Source organism: Oncorhynchus tshawytscha, linkage group LG02 (genome assembly GCF_018296145.1).
Source record: "Oncorhynchus tshawytscha isolate Ot180627B linkage group LG02, Otsh_v2.0, whole genome shotgun sequence".
NCBI lineage: Eukaryota > Metazoa > Chordata > Actinopteri > Salmoniformes > Salmonidae > Oncorhynchus > Oncorhynchus tshawytscha.
In genome coordinates this window covers 16,076,618-16,100,290 of record NC_056430.1, presented here as the reverse complement: position 1 = coordinate 16,100,290, position 23,673 = coordinate 16,076,618, and the positions used below count along the sequence as shown (strand labels likewise).

Sequence of the window (23,673 nt, the reverse complement as noted above, 5' to 3'; positions counted from 1 at the left end):
GAATACATGGGGTCCTTGTTGACAGGTGTGCAACACCACTCTATAATATAGATGGAAATCTAGAGGTACTTAGCCATGGACCTAGCCCCCATTTGTTTTACTGGAGCAAGTGACTTGCGAAGAAGATTTTCTGTTAACTAGTCCTTTATACGCTTTGTGTGTAGTTTGGTCCTTCAACTTTCGCCCAAACACACACAATCTGTTTCAAGGATTATTTAAGTGATTAACAATGACTGATAGAGGATTCAGCAACCAGAACAAACTCAATAGAAATCACTGACAGAGGCGGTGGCTTAAATTTTACGTTTCATCAAACTGGCAAAAGTTCATCATTGACTAACTATGTGTCTGGGCAACCTAACCGTGAGAACTGTCCAAAACAGTAGGCACATTTCATGTGAGCATTATACAAAAACTCCCCGGCCTTCACAATAGTGCTCCACCTCTCTGTTTGCTCAAAGCACGAGAGGTGCAAGAAAAGCTGTGGGTCTGGGTGTGGGAGAGCCTGAATGACATGGCGTTGATGCTGCCGCTGTTCGCTGACCCTCGAAATGCAGGCACAGCCCCCAGTGTGAAGTGTCTTTGTGTTGGCAGATCCCAAAGTAGCAGGGAACCAGCAGAGAGGGGGTGGGAGAATACCAGCCGGGGGAGGGGGAGGGGTTCAACACTCTTCTCTAGCAGGACGCATGCTCCATAGGAAGATTAAGAATACTTTATTATGATACATCATTTGCATACCTCCCGAGGGCGTTAACCTTTGACACCTCTCTAGCACCACTGACAAACTGACAACAGAAACCATCTCACTCAACACCGGAACCTTTCAATACATGAAGCAGATCTTGCAGACAGAAGAGTGTAAATAACTAGAAGCCTTTTTATGAATACTCAGATGCAATGTTCTCCATGTGCATTGAATGTCCACATTTTCAAGTTAATCAATATCTTCATTTTTTCCAAATTATTTTGAAGCCTCTCATTGAAACATCCCATATGAAATTACACTTCTTTGAAAGAAAAAAGTGCATACAGATTTTTTAAAACATGCCATTGACATACACACTGTTTCTCACTTCATAGGCCTCCCGGGTGGCGCAGTGGTTAAGGGCCAGCTGTTTCCTTATTTTCCACTTACTTAATTTGCAAATAAATTCATTAAAAATCCTACAATGTGATTTTCTGGATTTTTTTTCTCATTTTGTCTGTCATAGTTGAAGTTGATGATGAAAATTACAGGCCTCTCTCATCTTTTTAAGTGGGAGAACTTGCACAATTGGTGGCTGACTAAATACTTTTTTGCCCCACTGTATCTTATCAATTGCTGACCACCCAAGAACATTGTCCATGACTACAACAGAATAATCATATCTCCAGCTTAGAACAATTCTTGCTGCTTGCTGTGCGATCTGCAGCCTCCTTATCTCACTTTCTGATGCTTCCCCCAGACCACAGAACAGCACATTAGTTCACCTGACTCCACATTGATGCTTGGTTTCTTTGTCTGAGAGTTTTTCCCAGTAGATACTTAGCCATCCTTCTGACTATGCACGTTGTCTTAATCATTTTTTGGTGCGTTGTGACAGAGAATGAATCATGTTAGAAATGCATTCTGGTGTATTGACTGAAAGTCTGCATTCTTCAAGCAGAGTCCAAAAGGCACAATTACAGTGTTTTCGGAAACTATTTACACCCCTTCCATTTCCCCAGATTTTGTTACGTTACAGCCTTATGCAAATAAGGTATTTGTTTTTTGTTTTATACATTTGCAAAAATTTCTTAAAATCTGGTTTTGCTTTGTCATTATGGGGTATTGTGTGTAGATTGATGCAGATTAATATTTTTTAAATCCATTTTAGAATAAGTATTCAAACCCTTTGCTATGAGAGTCGAAATTGAGCTCAGGTGCATCCTGTTTCCATTGATCATCCTTCAGATGTTTGTACAACTTGCTTGAGAGGATCTGCAGAGAAGAATGGGAGAAACTCCCCAAATACAGGTGTGCCAAGCTTGTGGTGTCATACCCAAGAAGACTCGAGGCTGTAATCGCTGCCAAAGGTGATTCAACAAAGTACTGAGTAAAGGGTCTGAATACTTATGTAAATGTAATGTTTCTTTTTTCATTTGCATAAAACAATCTAAAAACCTGTTTTTGCTTTGTCATTATGGGGTATTGTGTGTAGATTGATGAAGGAACATTTTAATTTGATCCATTTTAGAATAAGGCTGTAACGTAACAACATTTTGAAAAAGGAAACGGGTCTGAATACTTTCCGTATGCACTGTATAGTCCAAAGTGTACTTTACTTGTTAACACATTTTTAACCAACAACGTTCCTTCTGTCTGTTGTATGATTATTGTCCATGTATGGTAATGTCAATTACCAGACAATGTCTGTCTTCTTCACTAGATTTTTCTGTGTCTTTGTGAGGACGGCTGTCTATGTTTGGCTCTCAGCTCAAGGGGCTCTCCTGTCCAAGTACACGATGCCTCACAAAGAGGACTTGACACTGAAATTCCTTCAGATGAGAGTTGCTAGGTGATGCCATTGTTCATGCCTTTTTTGTGTCCCCATATTCATACCCAAATTCTAAAGTTCTTTATGAAGGCCATCTCATTAGTAGTCACATATTCATACCAGCCCACCCCTCCACTTGACCCCTCCCTTTCCTAGGGTGGGAAAGACCTGTTTTAAATAAGATGGTTTGTGGAAGATGCTTCCAGCTACTTGTAAGACTGTCCAACAAGATAAAGACTCTAGCTTGCTCATTTTTCAGAATCTTAACACCTCAAGATGACCACAAGTAACAACCACTGGTTTCTTCACTATCATTTTCTCTCTTACCGAAGTAGTACTAGTAGTAGGTGAGAAGAAAAAATGTCACATTATAAATCATGTTATTAATATTGATAAGGATATAAGAATATAATACAGATATAATCCATATTCAATTAACTATTCTGGGGCAGGGGATATGGTGTGTGTGTATGTGTGAGCGTGTGTATGTATGCACGTGCTCACGTATGTGTGGTGTTGTGAAAGAAATGTACAAATAGACATAGTACAATATTGCACATTTTTTCTAAAAGCTAAATACTAGGGGGATAGCCTACAGTCGTTTCACTGAATGTACATCCTCACTGCACAGGTAGTATAATCTTATGACTTGACCCCACCTCTACCGCATACCATATATGGATTGTGCCCACATTCCAAAGGCGGAGCTCATCATGCCACCTGTTTTTCTATGGAACTTTCGGCTGAAACGAAGGGCGGTTGACACCGGTAGTGCTCACAGAAGTTCGGCGATATTACGAGATCAGATCAGAGAGGAATTGCCGTTAAAAGTTTTTTTTTAAATGGATTTCCGTCGAGTTACTTTTTATTCTTTGTTTTTGTATGTATTTATTAACCATATATGTATTACTCTTCACGCGAAAGAACGTACGTACTCTATTTTTCGTTCTAAAATGCGATTGTAAAGAGCCTTGCTTTGTGTTTTATGAGTTTGGGGATTGGGCTGTGACATGGTATTCTTATGTTTTGTAATATTCTTGCAATATTGTCTATATTACAGTGTTATACAGTCTTTTTTAACAGTCTTTTTCCTCCAATATTTATATTTTCTGTTCAATGTATTGCTTTTTCTATGATATTGTTGGCTAACTTTGCTACTTTAAACATGCAATAATGATACTTTTCATTGTTCTTAATTTATACAACTTGGTAATGGTGGTATTTGATCATGATTTAAAGGAAGGAATTTTACTTCACAAAGAGGACTTGACACTGAAATTCCTTCAGATGAGAGTTGCTAGGTGATGCCATTGTTCATTCAAAGTTTTTAGTTTCAGTATCGGAGTGGACAGGGTCTTGTACTGAAGGGAGAAGGGATGGGAGTGTAGGCTGTGATTGACTTGCATGGGTTCTTAGAGATGTTCCCAACAATTTTCACTCCCTTTATCATGCTATTATTTAACTTCCCATATTTTCCTCTGCCTTTTTCATGCAAACACGGGGGTTGAAGGACATAGTAATTCCTAGTTTACTGAAATGGACATGGCTTATTTCATCAGATTGGTCATGCCAGGGCATGTCCTCTTGAAAGCCGTGGATGACGTTATATTGGACCTATTTGGTGAATCTAGGCCTGGCAATTTCTAGCAGGCTACTTTAATAATTGTTGGCTCAGAGAAACAAAGTAACTTTTATAATCCAGTTTACTTGTAGAGTACATGCTTATTACACTTGTTCAATTTCTTATAACACATAAGAACTTATGCCTATTATTTTCTAATGAAACAGCTCCTCAAATGAATTAAGAATGTTTACTAATAGTGCTTTAAAATGATCTCTGTAGAGGTGCTGCTGGATATGAAAGCTTCAGGAGGCGAGTTGGGATGGTTGACCTGGCCATATGAAGAAGGGGTGAGTAGTTACCATACCATATAGTGAGAAAATATAAGGATTGCAGTAGTCTAACCAGATGGATGGTCTACACATGATACACCAGATGGTGTGAAAAGTAGGCTAGATGTCACACAAGGTAGATTCCAAGCCACATTTTGAATTGCACATTTTTGAAAGGTCACATGCAAGACATTCTCTCCGCTCTCATTCCTTCAGAACAGTTTTCTGTGAAAGATGGAATGAGTAGCAGCTCGCAAAGTTTTGGCAAAGCTAGCCTACACTGGTTTTAGAGCAACCCTTTCATAATACAACTATGAATGTCATAAAATGTCAGCGTTAGAGCTGCATCTGAATTTACAGGACAAAAGTACATTTTCTAACTGAAAATAGCCAACAGGTTGTCATCACTCCAACAATATTCCCTCAAAAACGTTTTGTTGTTGTTGCTGTGGTAATATAAATTTGGGAGGTTCCTGTCAGACAAACTGGAACACAAGACTGATGGAAGGAGAAAGGAAGGGAGACTGGTTGGAGGTGGAGAGAGATATTCCTCTATCTATAGTAGTGTGGTTGACGGTCTTAAAAAAGCAACAGGACGTGGTCAGCGTCAGTGCGCTAACTGCTGTTCTTTTGTTACCATGAAGTTTACAGATGCATTGCATTCTCTACGTATTGGGTAGCATTCCCCCCTATTTTATGATGTTTGGTCTATTCTCATCAAACTTCCTCAAACTTATGAAACACATTTACATTTGACTTTGGAGGGGATGTTTTAATAATGCACTTTGTTCTTGATCTATATCTATCGTCTCTTCATTCTCACACTCTTCCTTCTCACACTTGGAATAAAGCACTCACTGTGCATGGTCCAATGAAATATGCCTTTATGGAAGCCATCTGAGGGGTTAAATGATTTCATGATGGTTATTATTTTAAAGCCCTGTGCTTAATTAATGGATTCCTTAAATCCTGCTACCAGGCAAGCATTTCCTTATTTTACCTCTCTTAAAACAGACTTAATCACAGCCTATATTGCTGCCATGTCTTTTCCATGAACTTATAAAAAAAACTTTAACTGCCATAATGCTTGGTATTCCACAAAAGTATTTGTTTTAGTGTCATGTCTGTGTCACACAGGCACCCACGTCAGTTCGTGGAAACCACACATGTAGTGAGCAATCCACGCGTCCAGACCAAATCCTTCCCTGGCGTGTGGAAGAAAAGTAGCAGGAAAGCTTGAGTAGTTTATAGGCTTCTCAGCAGTCAGACAGTTGTTTCATCAATAAAACAGCAACTGATCCTTGACGAGAACATAATCCCCTTAATCTTATGCTCATTCTCTTAAAACCCTCTCTCTCCTTCCTTCACTTGTTGTGTCTTGCCCTGTACATTGTGTTAAACTAAACCTCTGTTCTCTCTCTGTTTCAGTGGGAGATAGTCCAGACAGTGGTGAATGGCTCCCTCCTCTACACTTACAGTGTGTGTAACATCGACGCGGGTGAGCAGGACAACTGGCTCCGAACCACCTTCATCCAGGGGCGCCCAGGGACCACCCGCGTCTCTGTTGAGCTGCACTTCGTTGTGCGGGACTGCAACACCTTCGACGGCACCTCGCTCGCCTGCAAAGAGACCTTCAACCTGCACATGTTCGAGGCCGATGCCGACGTGGGCACCAGCTTCCATAAGGGCCAGTTCCGCAAAGTGGCCACCATCGCGTCGGACGAAATCACGCGGGGCCGCGGTGTGCTGAAAGTAAACGTGGAGACACGGACAATGGGCCCTCTATCCAGGAAGGGCTTCTACTTGGCCTTCCAGGACATGGGAGCGTGTGTGGCACTGCTCTCTGTGAGGGTGTACTACAAGACTTGTCCGTCCACCGTGCAGAGCCTGGCCGCCTTCCCAGAGACGGTAACAGATGCCCTGAGGGAGGTGGAGGGAACATGTGTGCAGAACGCCGTGAGCCAGGCCACCCCACGCATCTACTGCACCGCTGAGGGAGAGTGGGTGGTGCCCGTGGGACAGTGCCAATGCCGCGGAGGCTATGAAGTTGTTGGAGACTCCTGCCAAGGTAAGACTACAGCCAGGCTTCACGTAATGCATCTCCCTGCACACCCCAACCCCCTACCTGTTGTAATGTTGGGTGTTAGTTTTCAACAGCAGCTGTATTGACAGAAGTGCAAGGACTAACCACCACCCTGGCTGGGTTTTTAGAAATGACTGCACACTGTGCACAAGAATGTTAATTGGGATTTAAAACATCTCACAGACATGAATGTTAATTTGGATTTAAAACATCTCACAGACATGAATGTTAATTTGGATTTAAAACATCTCACAGACATGAATGTTAATTGGGATTTCAAACACCTCACAGACATGAATGTTAATTTGGATTTAAAACATCACAGAGACATGAATGTTAATTGGGATTTCAAACACCTCACAGACATGAATGTTAATTGGAATTTCAAACACCTCACAGACATGAATGTTAATTGGGATTTCAAACACCTCACAGACATGAATGTTAATTGGGATTTCAAACACCTCACAGACATGAATGTTAATTGGGATTTCAAACACCTCACAGACATGAATGTTAATTGGAATTTCAAACACCTCACAGACATGAATGTTAATTGGAATTTCAAACACCTCACAGACATGAATGTTAATTGGGATTTCAAACACCTCACAGACATGAATGTTAATTGGGATTTCAAACACCTCACAGACATGAATGTTAATTGGGATTTCAAACACCTCACAGACATGAATGTTAATTGGGATTTCAAACACCTCACAGACATGAATGTTAATTGGGATTTCAAACACCTCACAGACATGAATGTTAATTGGGATTTCAAACACCTCACAGACATGAATGTTAATTGGAATTTCAAACACCTCACAGACATGAATGTTAATTGGAATTTCAAACACCTCACAGACATGAATGTTAATTGGAATTTCAAACACCTCATAGACATGAATGTTAATTGGGATTTCAAACACCTCACAGACATGAATGTTAATTGGAATTTCAAACACCTCACAGACATGAATGTTAATTGGAATTTCAAACACCTCACAGACATGAATGTTAATTGGGATTTCAAACACCTCACAGACATGAATGTTAATTGGAATTTCAAACACCTCACAGACATGAATGTTAATTGGGATTTCAAACACCTCACAGACATGAATGTTAATTGGGATTTCAAACACCTCACAAACAAAAATAAAAGCAGGTCAGGTGTAGAATTATTTACAGGAATGAATGTAGACAAAACAGTGTAAGGTATTTGGACATGTTTTTGTTTGTTTTGACAGCAATGCCAAGAGATGTTTAGGATTGTAACACTATTTCCAAACATGATATGGGAGAGGGACTGCATGTGGGAGAATGTGGCAGAGGTACAAGGCAAAAGGGAATTTTGGGGAAGTTTTGACTGCTGTAAAGATCACTCCTGGTCATGAATCATTCTACCTGGCCAACATTTTCTTTCCACTGTGTTTATCTCTCAGGACTTAGAAATGGGGTGGGGTGAGGAGGATACTGTTTTATGGACAATGAAAATTGTACGAGGGAAATCTGTTGTAGACTATAGGGGCATGAGGCGTAAAAGTTTGTAGTTTAAGTAGGAATGTTGTTTAAGAATGTTCAAATGCATATAATCCGGATACATCTGTTTGTTTGAGGCAAGGGGACTGGTAGAGAGGCATTTGGTGTTTTAATGTTGTAGTTGAGAAACACTGAGAGTACTTCTAGATGGAACACATTGCAGTAATGAATTGAAATGTAAATGATTGTTTGTATGAAAGTTGCCATGTCTTTGGTATTCTGGGGTGTGGTGTGATGAGCTATCAGGAGGAAACTGGAAAGGAGGGGAGGAGGGAGGGAGGAACATTACATTACTTTATGCTCAGTGAGCTGGGGATTTCTGAAAGGAATTTGTTCACCCTCACGTCCCCTCCCGTACTGATTGGCTAAGGAGAGCCATGTGACTTGATGTGCCAGCTGAAGAGTACCTGAGCAGTGTGTCTTCTCCACACAGCTATTTGTGTGCGTCCATAGCCATGGCTGAGGTGAACCACAGATTACAGGGACTGTGCCGTCACGCCCATCTCAGTCAGGAAGGTTATACTGAGTCAGTCTGTGGTTTATGACGGGACAAGAGGCTCCCTTGTTGAAGCCAGAGATCCCGGTCACCTTGGGTGGTATAATTACTTGGATTGTATCCCTTTGACTCCCTATTACAGTAAAATATGGCCAATAGGCTAGGCAACCAGGTTAGCTCATAGATCAGGGATCATCAACTAACTGAACAAAATATAAACGTAACATGTAAAGTGTTTGTCCCATGTTTCATGAACTGAAATAAAAGATCCCAGACATTTTTCTATACGCACAAAAAGCTAATTTCTCAAAAATATTGTGCGCAAATTTGTTAACATCCCTGTTAGTGAGCATTTCTCCTTTGCCAAGATAATCCATCCACCTGACAGGTGTGGCATATCAAGAAGCTGATTAAACAGCAAGATCAATACACAGGTGCACCTTGTACTGGGGACAATAAAAGGACACCCTAAAATGTGCAGTTTTGTCACACAACACAATGCCATATATGTCTCAAGTTTTGAGGGAGTGTGAATTTGGCATACTGAGTACAGGAATGTCCACCAGAGCTGTTGCCAGAGAATTTAATGCTCATTTCTCTACCATAAGCCGCCTCCAACGTCGTTTTAGAGAATTTAATGACCCCAAGCATACAGCCAATGTTATGCTGAAATGGTTTCAGAACAAGAATGTGAAAGTCCCTTTGTGGCCCAGCCAAAGCCCAGACTAGAATTGAAAATCTGTGGAAAGACTTGAAGATTAGGGCTTACCGCCGCTCCCCATCTAACTTATGAGAGCTTTAAATCCCCAAATCCAGATGTGTCTCTTGTGGATACAGACATACCCAAGACGACTCAAAGCTGTAATCGCCGACAAAGGTGCTTCTACAATGTATTGACTCAGGGGTGTGAATACTTATGTAAATGAGACATTTATGTATTTCATTTTCAAAAACATTTCTAAAATATCTAAAAACTGGGGGCCAAACCCGGCCCGCAGGCCACCAGTTAGGGAACCCTGTCATAGATTGTTATGTTGTTACCGTACTACATTAAAGAGACATTTACATTTATCTTAACATTGAGAAAGTATTCCACCATACCATAGCTCCAAGCCTGAGGAAGGGTAACCTGAAGGGTCTGATAGTTCCAGGCGAAGGGGAAGGCCAAGCTCAGGAATGTTCCATGTCCAGGACGCTGTCAGTGCTGCTGTGAATCGCATTACAAGAGACATGCCAAACATAAGATGTATTTAAAAAATACATTATTGATGCAATTTCAATGTTGTTTGAGTTTCTTTGTGTATCATCACATTTGCTTGAGATGATTTTACTGCAACACTGCTCACTGCATCCAAGCTTCTTGACATAGGAGTTTCAAAGAGCTGTCAGTCAAGGTGAGCTCATGAATATAAGCTCTCCACCACAGCCATGAGAGAGAAATGCCTTTTTACCTCAAATATTTCAGCATTTCTACCCCCCAAAAATATTATGGGTGATATTTTAGTCACTCAAAAGGCCATTTTACATGGGAATGACTGTTCGGGATCTTTAAAAAATATTTTCACTGTTGAATTCGGAAGTTTACATACACCTTAGCCATTTAAACTCAGTTTTTCACAATTCCTGACAATTAATCCTAGCAAAAATTCCCTGTCTTAGGTCAGTTAGGATCACCACTTCATTTTAAGAATGTGAAATGTCAGAATAATAGTAGAGAGAATTATCACATTCCCAGTGGGTCAGAAGTTTACATACACTCAATTAGTATTTGGTAGCATTGCCTTTAAATTGTTTAACTTGGGTCAAACGTTTCAGGTAGCCTTCCACAAGCTTCCCACAATAAGTTTGGTGAATTTTGGCTCATTCCTCCTGACAGAGCTGGTGTAATTGAGCCAGATTTGTAGGCCTCCTTGCTCGCACACGCTTTTTCAGTTCTGCTCACACATTTTCTATGGGGAGGATTGAGGTCAGGGCTTTGTGATGGCCACTCCAATACCTTGACTTTGTTGTCCTTAAGCCATTTTGCCACAACTTTGGAAGTATGCTTGGCGTCATTGTCCATTAGGAAGACCCATTTGTGACCAAGCTTTAACTTTGGGACGGATGTATTGAGATGATGCTTCAATAAATCCACATTTCCCTCCTCGTGAAGCCATCTATTTTGTGAAGTGCACCAGTCCCTCCTGCAGCAAAGCACCCCCACAACATGATGCTGCCACCCCTGTGCTTCACGGTTGGGATGGTGTTCTTCGGCTTGCAAGCCTCCCCCTTTTTCCTCCAAACATAACGATGGTCATTATGGCCAAACAGTTCTATTTTTGTTTCATCAGACCAGAGGACATTTTTCCAAAAAGTACGATCTTTGTCTCCATTTGCAGATGCAAACCATAGTCTGGCTTTTTTATGGCAGTTTTGGAGCAGTGGCTTCTTCCTTGCTGAGCAGCCTTTCAGGTTATGTCGATTTAGGACTCGTTTTTACTGTGGATATGGATGCTTTTGTACCTGTTTCCTCCAGCATCTTCACAAGGTCCTTTGCTGTTGTTCTGGGATTAATTTGCACTTTTCGCACCAAAGTACATTCATCTCTAGGAGACAGGACACGTCTCCTTCTGAGTGGTATGACGGCTTCGTGGTCCCATGGTGTTTATACTTGCGTACTATTGTTTGTACAGATGAACCTGGTACCTTCAGGCATTTGGAAATTGCTCCCAAAGATGAACCGGACTTGTGGAGGTCTATAATCTTTTGATTTTTCCATGATGTCAAGCAAAAAGGCACTGAGTTTGAAGGTAGGCCTTGAAATACATCCACAGGTACACCTCCAATTGACTCAAATGATGTCAATTAGGTCATCAGAAGCTTCTAAAGCCATGACATCATTTTCTGGAATTTTCCAAGCTGTTAAAAGGCACAGTCAACTTAGTGTATGTAAACTTCTGACCCACTGGAATTGTGATACAGTGAAATAAACAATTGTTGGAAAAAACAAAGTAGATGTCCTAACCGACTTGCCAAAACTATAGTTTGTTAACAAGATGTTTGTGGAGTGGTTGAAAAACTAGTTTTAATGACTTCAACCTAAGTGTATGTAAACTTCCAACTTCAACTGTAGAGATATATATATATATTAAAAGAGGACAGACAGAAAAGACCCAAACAGGCTTGACATGACAAACTTGTTCAGTTCATTATTATACTAATTTATAATACTGAGTCATATCCTAATTCTCTGTGCAGTCAAGCAGAAACACATTCCTGTCAATGGCAAGGGATTTATGTCTCTAAAGGTCCAGAGAATATGTTCTGGGAACGAGGAAGTAAAGGGGAAGGTTGGGCCAGGATGACTCAAATAAGATGGTTGTTCGTGACTCAGTATGAAGTCATTAGGGAGGGTAGTTGGTGGTTAGTGGACAGTTGGCGGGCGCATGAGAGGTTGGTCAGTTAGATGTGTGGAACTGCCAGGAACATAGTTCATTTAGGCAAGGGGCGGCAGGTAGCCTAGTGGTTAGAGCGTTGGACTAGTAACTGAAAGGTTGCAAGATCAAATCCCCAAGGTAAAAATCTGGTGTTCTACCCCTGAACAAGGCAGTTAACTTAACCCGCTGTTCCTAGGCCGTCATTGTAAATAAAATTTGTTCTTAACTGACTTGCCTAGTTAAATAAAGGTTTAAAAAATGTTGTCAAGAGGATTAGTGTGGAGCAAAAGGACAGCTGTTTGCAAATGATATGCCACATGCAATGAGCTCCTTGTTCCCACTCATTAGAACAATGGGCTGACACAGAGATCAAAACATAGATGAGATTAACAGATACATTACTGCCTCCACCACTCCATTCATAAAGAGCACCGCCGTATCCAAAGGGACTGACCAGGACAATGTGAGCCATTATTTCAGGTCCCACTTTCAGTCAGATATTTTTTTAAATTTCCTTAGTTTGTAAGAAAATGCAATTCATCAATAACAAAAAACCACATGAATGTGTAATAATTCTGTCAAATTCATTTTTTAGTCTTGTAAAGTTTCACTCACTGAGATTCAAACATTCTCAGAGTGATCTTGAAAGAGTGCTGTCACTGATATATGCAGCGCACATGCCACCATTTTAGGGCTCTAATGAATAAACACAACATATTTATGGAACCACTCAGTCCAATCCCAGTCACAATAGATGAATAGGGGTAGGGGTGCTTTGATACTTGGCAGGAGTCCTGCTGCTCCTTCTCCAGATGAAACAGGCTAGCCCCCTTTTCTTATGCGTTCGTAGCACTATACACCCCTACACTCCCAGAGTGCTTCCCCAGAGAGAACTTCTGTTGGTACTTGCGACCCTAACCCATCCCCCATCCATCTATTCTTCTCAATCCCCCCTACTCAAACTCAAAACTCATCTCCATTGTTCTATTGTGGGGCTGGATGTTACGCAGCGGTCCTTCTGCCATGGTGGTTAAGTCACTGGCAGAGCCCTCTTGTCCATCACAGGTCACCCTCTTCACTATAGAGGCCTGATGAAAGACTTATCCCCTGGGGAGACATTAGAATAAAGGGTGAGAGAGAGGAGATCGCTTCTTAAAGTAAACATTCACATCAATTCTCCTAAAAAATGTGTATTGATTTAGGCTCCAACAACACGGTCGGTCAACAACATCTCCCCTTTAGCAGTTCTACTTCCTCCAGACTTCCTCTCCCTTGCTCCATCCTTGCATGTTGTCATTTGTCACCGGAGGAAGGAAGGAAGTACAGTTTCAGACTTGCAATCCTTGCATCCTGGTTTCTGTCCAATACAAACACACACACACACACACACACACACACACACACACACACACACACACACACACACACACACACACACACACACACACACACACACACACACACACACACACTACCCTCACAAGTTCCGGAATGGAAGGTACATTTTTTCTTCATATCCTCCAGGTCAGTTGAATATCTTCAGCAGTACCCATTTTGCTGTTTCCGTTAGGCTCCTCAGACAATACCCACACCAGCATTCACAGTGCTGATTTTGGAGTTCAAAGGGAAAGGTTGTACAGAGTGAACATCTGCTATGTTGAGTGTTTCCGTGGCATCCGGTTGACTGTCAGTGCAACTTGAGAATGGAACTTGAGGCGCAAAGGACAAGTGGAGGCAAATCGTCCGGAAAATCCCATTCCATTCTGTTAAAATACAAAGCCACAGTGATTACAGTTTAACCACAGCCTGAGTTTCCTGTCAAGCCCCAGGGGACTGACAGAGATATTTTTTTAATGTATTGTAACTCAATCACACACTCTTTCCCTTGTGTACGTGTGGATACTAATAATACTATAACTAATAAGCATCCCCCTGTTTCTTTCAGCGTGTACACCAGGCTCCTTTAAAGACTCTGTGTCCAGTGAGTCCTGTGAGGTTTGTCCTGAGAATACTGAGCCATCCACAGCCGGCGCCCTCCTGTGTCCATGTATGGAGGGATTCTACCGCTCCCCATCAGACCCTCTTATGTCAGCCTGCTCTGGTAAGAACAATGGCCAGATAGTCAGCTACAGCCAGGCCTATCACTAACAAAGGATTAGCCAATTCTACAGCCATTCCTTATTTTATCCTGTGTCCTCATAGGCTATACTGTCTTTATGTCATCATCATTGTTGGTAGAGGGATCTGAGCGTTCTTCATCTGGTGTATTAACATTTGGAATGTCTCACAATAACTCGTCTACTTTCTGCCTCCTCCTTTAGCCCCACCCAGCGCCCCTCGTGACCTGGCCTCCACCACTCTGTCAGCGGACGGCAGGCTGCAGCTGTCCTGGAGCCCCCCACTGGTGACAGGAGGCCGCCGGGACATCTGCTACAGCGTGGTGTGTGAGCGCTGCACCGGGGCCCTGTGTGTGCCCTGTGGGGAGAAGGTCCGCTTCCAGCCCGACCCCACGGACCTCCAGGACACCGTGGTGACTGTTAGCCAGTTGGAGCCCCACCTCAACTACACGTTCACTGTAGAGGCCCGCAGCGGAGTGTCTCAGTACAGCAGCCAGAGACCCAGTAGCACCATCACCACCGCTCTGCACTTCACTGATCCCCCCAAGGTGACGTCCATCCGTCTGGAGGAGCGGAGCCCCACCAGCCTGTCTCTGTCCTGGGCTCTGTCCAGCCGAGCACCATCCCATATCACCCACCGCTACGAACTCATGTACCGCAGGAAGGTAAGACAGACAACTACACTCCTCCCTCTCTGTTCTCTCCATGTCAGTCACACATTAAACACAACATATATATAATAGTATTAGTATATCTCTATAGTGAATCCCCTCTCAGTGCTCCTCTCTCTCCCTGTCCCATGCAGGAGGACGACAGTGAGCGTGATGTCACCACATACACAGTCCTGGTTTTGGACAAGAGTACGGTGCAGATCAGTGACCTCTCCCCTGACACGGCCTACGTGTTCAGAGTCCAGGCTCTCAGCCCTGAGGGAAACCCAGGGGGATACAGCATGAAGCATGTGTTCAAAACCTTGCCCAGTGGTAAGTGTGGCCCTAGAGACACCACACTGTTTGTCTCTAAAATCCAGGCAAGTGTATTGAGTGTATTGTGATCTCACTGTGTTTTCTGTGGTTGTGTTTCAGCAGAGTCTCAGGTCCAGAACTACACAGGGGTTATGGGAGCTGTAGTAGGAGGAGGAATCATGCTGCTCGTCGTTGTAGTCCTTCTACTGCTGCACAAACGGTTAGAACACACTAATCCTATCATATCCCTCTGTCCTAAAATGTAGTTCACATTTGGTATTTCATTACATTTCCATTTCAGTAATTTAGCAGATGCTCTTATCCAAAGTGACTTACAGTTAGTGCATTCATCTTAAGATAACTATGTGGGACAACCACATACTGTATCTCAGTCATAGTGAGTAAGTGTTTTTCTTAATAAGCTGATTGAGAATGTAATGCTATGTCATCTCTAAGAGGGTTTTTATCAGTAACAGCCAGAGTAGCTGTTAAAAACTGTAACTGTAGCCTACTGGGTCTGTGGCTGAAGATGACCCTGCCCTTACTGATATGACAGCCTGTCTGTATATACGAGTATAGGACGAGTCAACAACATTATCTGGATATGAGTTAACAGAATATGAACGTTTAAAAGTGAGATGTTCACTGGGCAGTTTAATGATACCTTACATAATAAGAATGTCTTAACATTGCATATTGTCTGGCCAATCATAATAGTGACTTTGCTTCCTAACAGGAGAATGAACTACCGTCATAGACAGGGATCAGAGGACCCCTACTTCTTCAGCACAGGTAGGAATCACAGCATCCAAGAAATGCACTACATGACCAAAAGTATGTGGACACAGGCTCGTCGAACATCTCATTCCAAAATCATGGGCATTAATATGGAGTTGGTCCCCCCTTTTCTGCTATTACAGCCTATACTCTTCTGGGAAGGCTTTATACTAGATGTTGGAACATTGCTGCTGGGACTTGCTTCCAATCTGCCAGAAGAGCATTATTGAGTTTGGGCACTGATGTTGGGCGATTAGGCCTGGCTCGCAGTCGGCGTTCCAATTCATCCGAAAGGTGTTCGCTGGGGTTGAGGTCAGGGCTTTGAGCAGGCCAGTCAAGTTTCACACCGATCTCAACAAACCATTTCTGTATGGACCTCGCTTTGTGCACGGGGGCATTGTCATGCTGAAAGAGGAAAGGGCTTTCCCCAAGTTGGAAGCACAGAATCGTCTAGAATGTATGCTGTAGCGTTAAAATTTCCCTTCACTGGAATTAAGTGGACTAGTCTGAACCATGAAAAATAGCCCCAGGCCATTATTCCTCCTCCACCAAACTTTACAGTTGGCACTTTGCATTGGGGCAGGTAGCATTCTCCTGGCATCCGCTAAACGCAGATTCGTCCGTCGGACTGCCAGATGATTCATCACTCCAGAGAACGAGTTTCCACTGCTCCAGAGTCCAATGGCGGCGGAGAAATTTGACTAACTGACTTGTTAGAAAGGTGGCATCCTATGACGGTGCCACGTTGAAAGTCACTGAGATCTTCAGTAAGGCCATTCTACTGCCAATGTTTGTCTATGGACATTGAATTGCTGCGTGCTCGATTTTATGCACCTGTCAGCAATGAGTGTGGCTGAAATAGCAAAATCCACTAGTAGGTGTCCACCTACTTTTGTATACATAGTCAAATTCCCTCTATTGGAACAGCGATGTGCATTACCAAAGAGATTATCTCCCATCTTCAATCTCCTCCTCAGATCAACTGAAGCCCCTGAAGACCTACGTTGACCCACACATGTACGAGGACCCCAACACTGCTATCCTGAAGTTTGCCAGCGAGATTCATCCCAGTCTTGTTACTAAGCAAAAAGCCATCGGAGCAGGTAAATGTCAAACTAGTTTACAGTAATATTTTGAACAAATCTCATCGATCCCCTCCCCCAAGAAGAATGCTATGAATTCATATTATTCTCTGTGTGTTTCTGTTTCACAGGAGAGTTTGGGGAAGTGTACCGTGGTGTGATGAAGGCTCCGAGGAGAGGAGAGGTAGCGGTAGCCATCAAGACATTGAAGCCAGGCTACACAGAGAAGCAGAAGCAGGATTTCCTTAGTGAAGCCAGCATCATGGGCCAGTTCTCCCACCAGAACATCATCCGCCTGGAGGGAGTCATCACCAAGTGTGAGTTCCTGCTCTCAGACACTGTGTCTCAAATGACAGCCTCTACTGATTCACTGAATAGTCATTTATTGTCAGGTGTGTGCGTACTGGTAGCAAAGTCAGGTGCAGAGAGTTGTGAACAGGCACACACTTTGAGTCAGGAGAAACCAACAGAAGGACACAACTGCGTCAAAACCTCCAGCCCATAGGCAAAAGTGCAAAACGTGCAAAACAGTCACAATTTATGTTTAACAATAAACATCTTCGTCAACAACACGGTATAAGCAAACCTGGCGCGTCAACAATTAACACGTAACACAAACAATTTCACACAAAGACATGAGGGGGAACAGAGGAATAAATACATGCAGTGTGATTGGGGAATGAAAACCAGGTGTACAAGACAAAACAAATGGATACATTAAAAATGGAACAGCGATGGCTAGAAAGCCGGTAACGTCGACAGAACAAGGAGAGGAGCCGACTTCGGCCGAAGTCGTGACATTTATTAGTTATTATTAAGTTATTTACTTTATCTAGTAACATCCCCTATTTCCCATCTCCACCATACTGTGCCTCTTTTGTTGACATGAAGTACTACATTTGTAACTTTTTATAATTTTCTTCAAGCAGTCAAGCATGCCATGATTGTGACAGAATACATGGAGAATGGAGCACTTGACAACTATCTAAAGGACCATGATGGGGAGATTTCCTCGTACCAGCTGGTGGGCATGCTGCGTGGCATCGCGGCCGGCATGAAGTACCTCTCTGACATGAGCTATGTTCACCGAGACCTGGCTGCCCGCAACGTTCTGGTCAACAGCAACCTGGAGTGCAAGGTGTCTGACTTCGGCCTGTCCCGCGTGCTGGAAGACGATCCTGAGGGCACCTACACCACCAGCGTGAGTCAAACATCCATTGTACTGATATTAATGTATGGAAACAGTGGGGGTATTAGTATGCACTTAGTAGCCTTCCTATGTCTTTACTTATAATTGGTTACAAATGACTGGTGATGTTGACAGGCACTCACTCCGCCTCCTAAACCTTTACATTAGTAATAGCCATGCCTCTAGTGAATACATTCCCTTCAGTCTCATTCTTATGATTAGTTGTTGCTATTCCTTCAGGGAGGGAAGATCCCCATCCGCTGGACCGCCCCAGAGGCTATCGCCTACAGGAAGTTCACCTCGGCCAGCGACGTGTGGAGCTTCGGCATAGTCATGTGGGAAGTCATGGCCTTCGGAGAACGACCCTACTGGGACATGAGCAACCATGAGGTAGGCCCTATTGGGACATGAGCAATAATGAGGTAGACCCTAGTGGGACATGAGCAACCATGAGGTAGACCCTACTGGGACAGGAGCAACCATGAGGTAGACCCTACTGGGACATGAGAAACCATGAGGTAGACCCTACTGGGACATGAGCAATAATGAGGTAGACCCTAGTGGGACATGAGCAACCATGAGGTAGACCCTACTGGGACAGGAGCAACCATGAGGTAGACCCTACTGGGACAGGAGCAACCATGAGGTAGAACCTACTGGGACATGAGAAACCATGAGGTAGACCCTACTGGGACATGAGAAACCATGAGGTAGACCCTACTGGGACATGACCAACCATGAGGTAGACCCTACTGGGACATGAGAAAACATGAGGTAGACCCTACTGGGACATGAGCAACCATGAGGTAGACCCTACTGGGACATGAGCAACCATGAGGTAGACCCTACTGGGACATGAGCAACCATGAGGTAGACCCTACTGGGACAGGAGCAACCATGAGGTAGTCCTACTGGGACATGAGCAACCATGAGGTAGGCCCTACTGGAACAGGAGCAACCATGAGGTAGCCCTACTGGGACATGAGAAACCATGAGGTAGACCCTACTGGGACATGAGCAACCATGAGGTAGGCCCTACTGGGACATGAGCAACCATGAGGTAGACCCTACTGGGACATGAGAAACCATGAGGTAGGCCCTACTGGGACATGAGCAACCATGAGGTAGACCCTACTGGGACATGAGAAACCATGAGGTAGACCCTACTGGGACATGAGAAACCATGAGGTAGACCCTACTGGGGCATGAGCAACCACGAGGTAGACCCTACTGGGGCATGAGCAACCATGAGGTAGACCCTACTGGAACAGGAGCAACCATGAGGTAGCCCTACTGGGACATGAGAAACCATGAGGTAGACCCTACTGGGACATGAGAAACCATGAGGTAGACCCTACTGGGACATGAGCAACCATGAGGTAGACCCTACTGGGACATGAGCAACCATGAGGTAGACCCTACTGGGACATGAGAAACCATGAGGTAGACCCTACTGGGACATGAGAAACCATGAGGTAGACCCTACTGGGACATGAGCAGCCATGAGGTAGACCCTACTGGGACATGAGCAACCATGAGGTAGACCCTACTGGGACATGAGCAGCCATGAGGTAGACCCTACTGGGACATGAGCAGCCATGAGGTAGACCCTACTGGGACATGAGAAACCATGAGGTAGACCCTACTGGGACATGAGCAACCATGAGGTAGACCCTACTGGGACATGAGCAGCCATGAGGTAGACCCTACTGGGACATGAGCAACCATGAGGTAGACCCTACTGGGATATAGACCTTACACTTCATCTGTTACATTTCCTTCACTCCCTTCCCTGTTTTATGGAAATAACAGAGCGCTGTAGGTCTGGGTAAACACAAGGCCTCTGTGATGCATCATCTCTGGGTATTTATCCTGGGTGGAGTGTTTAAAACAACCCACTAAGGGCCTCTAAGTCAAAATAGTTCCCACAGTCCTCTTCACATAAAACTGTTAGTGCCCACATGCATTAACACAACACATAATCTTACAGTCTGTTGGTCTAGATCATAAACACTAGCTCTGTGAGACATGGTCTAAACCCCGCTTCTTCCTCAGGTGATGAAGGCCATTAACGAGGCCTTCCGGCTGCCTGCACCCATGGACTGTCCATCCACCGTTTACCAGCTGATGCTGCAGTGTTGGCTGCAGGACCGCTCCAAACGACCTCGCTTCCCAGACATCGTCAACATCCTGGACAAACTTCTCCGGAGCCCAGAATCTCTGAAAACCATTGCTTACTTTGATCCCCGGTAAGATACGAATGAATGAAGCTGATTTCCCCTGGACTTGACAGTTGATTTTTTTCAATCACATACTGTGAATATAGCATTTCCTTACCAATCTATTTCCCCGTTTTTTTCCATACAGTGTGTCCATCCGCCTCCCCAGCACCAGTGGCTGTGATGGCTCCCCCTTCAGGTCTGTGCCGGAATGGCTGGAGTCCATCAAGATGAGCCAGTACACTGAGAGCTTTGCCTGCGCTGGAATCACAACCATGGATCAGGTGCTATCCATGAGGCATGAGTAAGTACTACACACATACAGTAACCATGCACCAGCCTCACCACATTACATGAGCTTAGTAGGGACACTGCCACATTTGAAAAATACAGTGAGAGTATTCAGATCTTTGTTAAGCATTTGTTGTCTGGTATGCCACACTCTCATCTATGGAATGCAACACTCATATTCATCAAATGCCCCTCCCTCATACCATTCCTCACTGCCCCACCCTATATAGCACCACTGGCTGCATCATGTCCGAGTAGGAAGTTTCAAATGCAATCATATTTTATCATGTGCTACCTATTGGTTTGAATGTGAAACATTTTCCTAACAGCTCCTATCTCTATCTTTCTTCTCTCTCAGGGACATCAGGAACATTGGCGTGCGGTTACCAGGTCACATGAAGAGAATCGCCTATAGCATCGTTGGACTTAAAGACCAGACCAGCTCACTCAGTGTTTGCAGTACAGTGTTTGCAGTGTGAGACCCCCAATTTGAGATTCCCCAAAATAGGACTGCACTGACCACCTTATTCCACTGTCACATTGAATAGGGAAATGGAACAAGTTGGGTTGAACATGTAGTAATAATGGCTGAGCTACGCTGCTTTAGACTGGTCAGTGGCATGACTGAAGAGGACCTTGCCTGCCAGCCACTCAGGAAAGACGGGCATGTAAAACCATTACATGTCAGTCCTCCATAACAAGAGACCCTGAGAGATGTGGTTAAAGGAGAAGTAATGCATCATATATAAATCACTTTTTATATTATCAAGTATGGAAATATGTCAGATAGGAAACGACAGGCTTTGGATGAAGCTGTATGAGACCTGAGACCTTTTTTCTCAACTGGAAGTCTGGAAAACAAAAGACATTCAAGCTAAGGCACTCCAGGACTGGGTCTACCTCCTCCTCAAGCACTCACTTATTCCTCTAGTCACTTCTGGACTTTCATAAAGGTTTGAGGCTTTGACGTAACAGATAGATGAGAATGCCAATCTACTCAAATGACAAGTTTATTGGTCTTCTGAATTATTCCAGTCAGGTCAAGAAATCAAATACTTTTTCTTTCTTTTTGATTTTGTAGGTTCCATCCTGTCTGCAATCCACCTCATATACTTTTCTCTCATACATTTTGAAATAGTATTTTTCTTTAGTTTATAGTTCATCTCCATCTACTCTTAGTGGTTCTTCCATTATTATTTAATATTTATTTTATATTTATTGTATTTTTTAAATTAATGACACTGCTCTGGCACGTTTTTAGAAATATAGTTCTGTTTCTATAAAATCATTGTTTTCTTGTAGCAGAAAGGAAACATAGCAGAAAATAATATCAACTGCTGTACATTGTAGTTATACTATTTATTCACTGGATTCTTAACATAGCTCACTGTAATATCTACTGCTGTACATATCATTCTAGGTATATATATTTTGTATAAATATGCATAGATTGCATTAGGATTACTAATACAATGTCGTTTGGGTTCACTGGATTGGTTCTGATATTTATGATTTCTTGTTTCTGATTATTATTTGTGTGCTTGTTTGACTTTTTGCATTGTTAAGGAGCTAGAAACAAGCATTTCCGCACATAAAGCATTTCGATTTGATAAAAAATACAGGCAAGAAAAAAATGTTTGATTGAAATAAACATTTTTTGGGGGTATTTCCTTGACAACCACCCTCCAGTTGGCGATAAGCACAGTCAGCTTCGATGTCAGTTAGTGACTACCATTGCAGTCTGGAATCTTCCATCTCTACTGTACTTCATCACATATGTATCATCTGTTACTGAGCCCCTACTAAATTCATTCTCGCTGTTCCTCTTCAATTAATTGTTCACTTGCAATTTTGAGTAGGACAGTAATTACAATGTCTCTAAATGTAATATTGACACATCTATACTGAATAAAAATATAAACGCAACATGTAATGTGTTAGTTCCATGTTTCAAAAGCTGAAATAAAAAACAAAAAGCTTCTCTCACAATGTGCACAAATTTGTTTACATTCCTGTTAGTGAGCATTTATCCTTTGTCAAGATAATCCAACCACTTGACAGGTGTGGCATATCAAGCTGATTAAACAGCATGATCATTACACAGGTGCACCTTGTGCTGGGGACAATATAAGGCCACTAAAATGTGCAGTTGTGTCATAACACAATGCCAGATGTCTCAAGTTAAGGGAGCATGCAATTGCAATGCTGACTGCAGGAATGTCCACCAGAGCTGTTGCCAGAGAATTTGTTAATTTATCTACCATAAGCTGCCTCCGTCATTTTAGAGAATTTGGCAGTACGTCCAACCGGCCTCACAACCGCAGACCACACCAGCCCAGGACCTCCACATCCGGCTTCTTCACGTGCATGATCAGATGGGGAGGGCAGGGTGACGAAATAATTAAATGTTATCTTTGCACAGATATGAATGCGTTGCTCCTCCACATAGACGTTCTACTCTGTCCTTGTATGATTGTACAGTGAGATCAATGGAAGGTTGAGGCCATTGCTGCACCTCTGCCCAGTCATGTGAAATCCATAGATTGACCAAATTAATTTAAATTGACCGATTTCCTGATAGTAACTCAGGAACATCTTTGAAATTGTTGCATTTAGATTTTTGCTCAGTTTACATGTCCTGATGTGCATTTGTGTACATACAGCTGAAGTTTACATATACCATAGCCAAATACATTTAAACTCAGTTTCACAATTCCTGACATTTAATCAGAGTAAAAATTCCCTGTCTTAGGTCAGTAAGAATCACCACTTTATTCTAAGAATGTGAAATGTCAGAATAGGAGATTGATTTCAGCATTTATTTATTTCATTCCCAGTGGGTCAGAAGTTTACTTACAGTCAATTAGTATTTGGTAGCATTACCTTCACATTTTTGAACTTGGGTCAAACGTTTTGGGTAGCCTTCCATAATAAGTTGGGTGAATTTTGGCCCATTCCTCCTGACAGAGCTGATGTAACAGAGTCAGGTTTGTAGGCCTCCTTGCTCAAACACGCTTTTCCAGTTCTGCCCACACATTTTCTATAGGATTGAGGTCAGGGCTTTGTGATGGCCACTCCAATACA

The 23,673-nt window shown here is 43.0% G+C and overlaps 1 protein-coding gene across 2 annotated transcripts; it reads left to right on the top strand.

Moving 5' to 3' along the window:
• The first annotated feature begins 3,253 nt into the window (after positions 1-3,253).
• On the top strand, positions 3,254-22,517 carry LOC112247061 (ephrin type-A receptor 2-like). 2 transcript variants are annotated; one of them, XM_042331086.1, is made up of 15 exons: positions 3,254-3,443; positions 4,360-4,427; positions 5,838-6,477; positions 13,895-14,050; positions 14,271-14,731; positions 14,872-15,049; positions 15,155-15,251; positions 15,768-15,823; positions 16,786-16,911; positions 17,022-17,207; positions 17,820-18,091; positions 18,320-18,469; positions 20,135-20,328; positions 20,447-20,602; positions 20,948-22,517. In XM_042331086.1, the coding sequence occupies exons 1-15, from the start codon at positions 3,359-3,361 to the stop codon at positions 21,066-21,068; spliced, it is 2,946 nt and encodes a 981-aa protein (XP_042187020.1). In that variant the 5' UTR covers positions 3,254-3,358; the 3' UTR covers positions 21,069-22,517. The 2 variants fall into 2 exon arrangements, with proteins under 2 accessions (XP_042187020.1, XP_024271482.1); XM_024415714.2 differs by having other exon boundaries at positions 3,255-3,443; positions 15,152-15,251.
• Positions 22,518-23,673: the final 1,156 nt, after the last annotated feature.

What these genes read in the sequence shown, in the direction of transcription:
- LOC112247061 (XM_024415714.2), top strand. Translation starts at nt 3,359, where the DNA reads ATGGATTTCCGTCGAGTTACTTTTTATTCTTTGTTTTTGTATGTATTT. An exon ending in AACTCATGTACCGCAGGAAG is followed by an intron (nt 14,732 to 14,871) that starts GTAAGACAGACA and finishes TGTCCCATGCAG; the next exon opens with GAGGACGACAGTGAGCGTGA. An exon ending in CCCCTACTTCTTCAGCACAG is followed by an intron (nt 15,824 to 16,785) that starts GTAGGAATCACA and finishes TCTCCTCCTCAG; the next exon opens with ATCAACTGAAGCCCCTGAAG.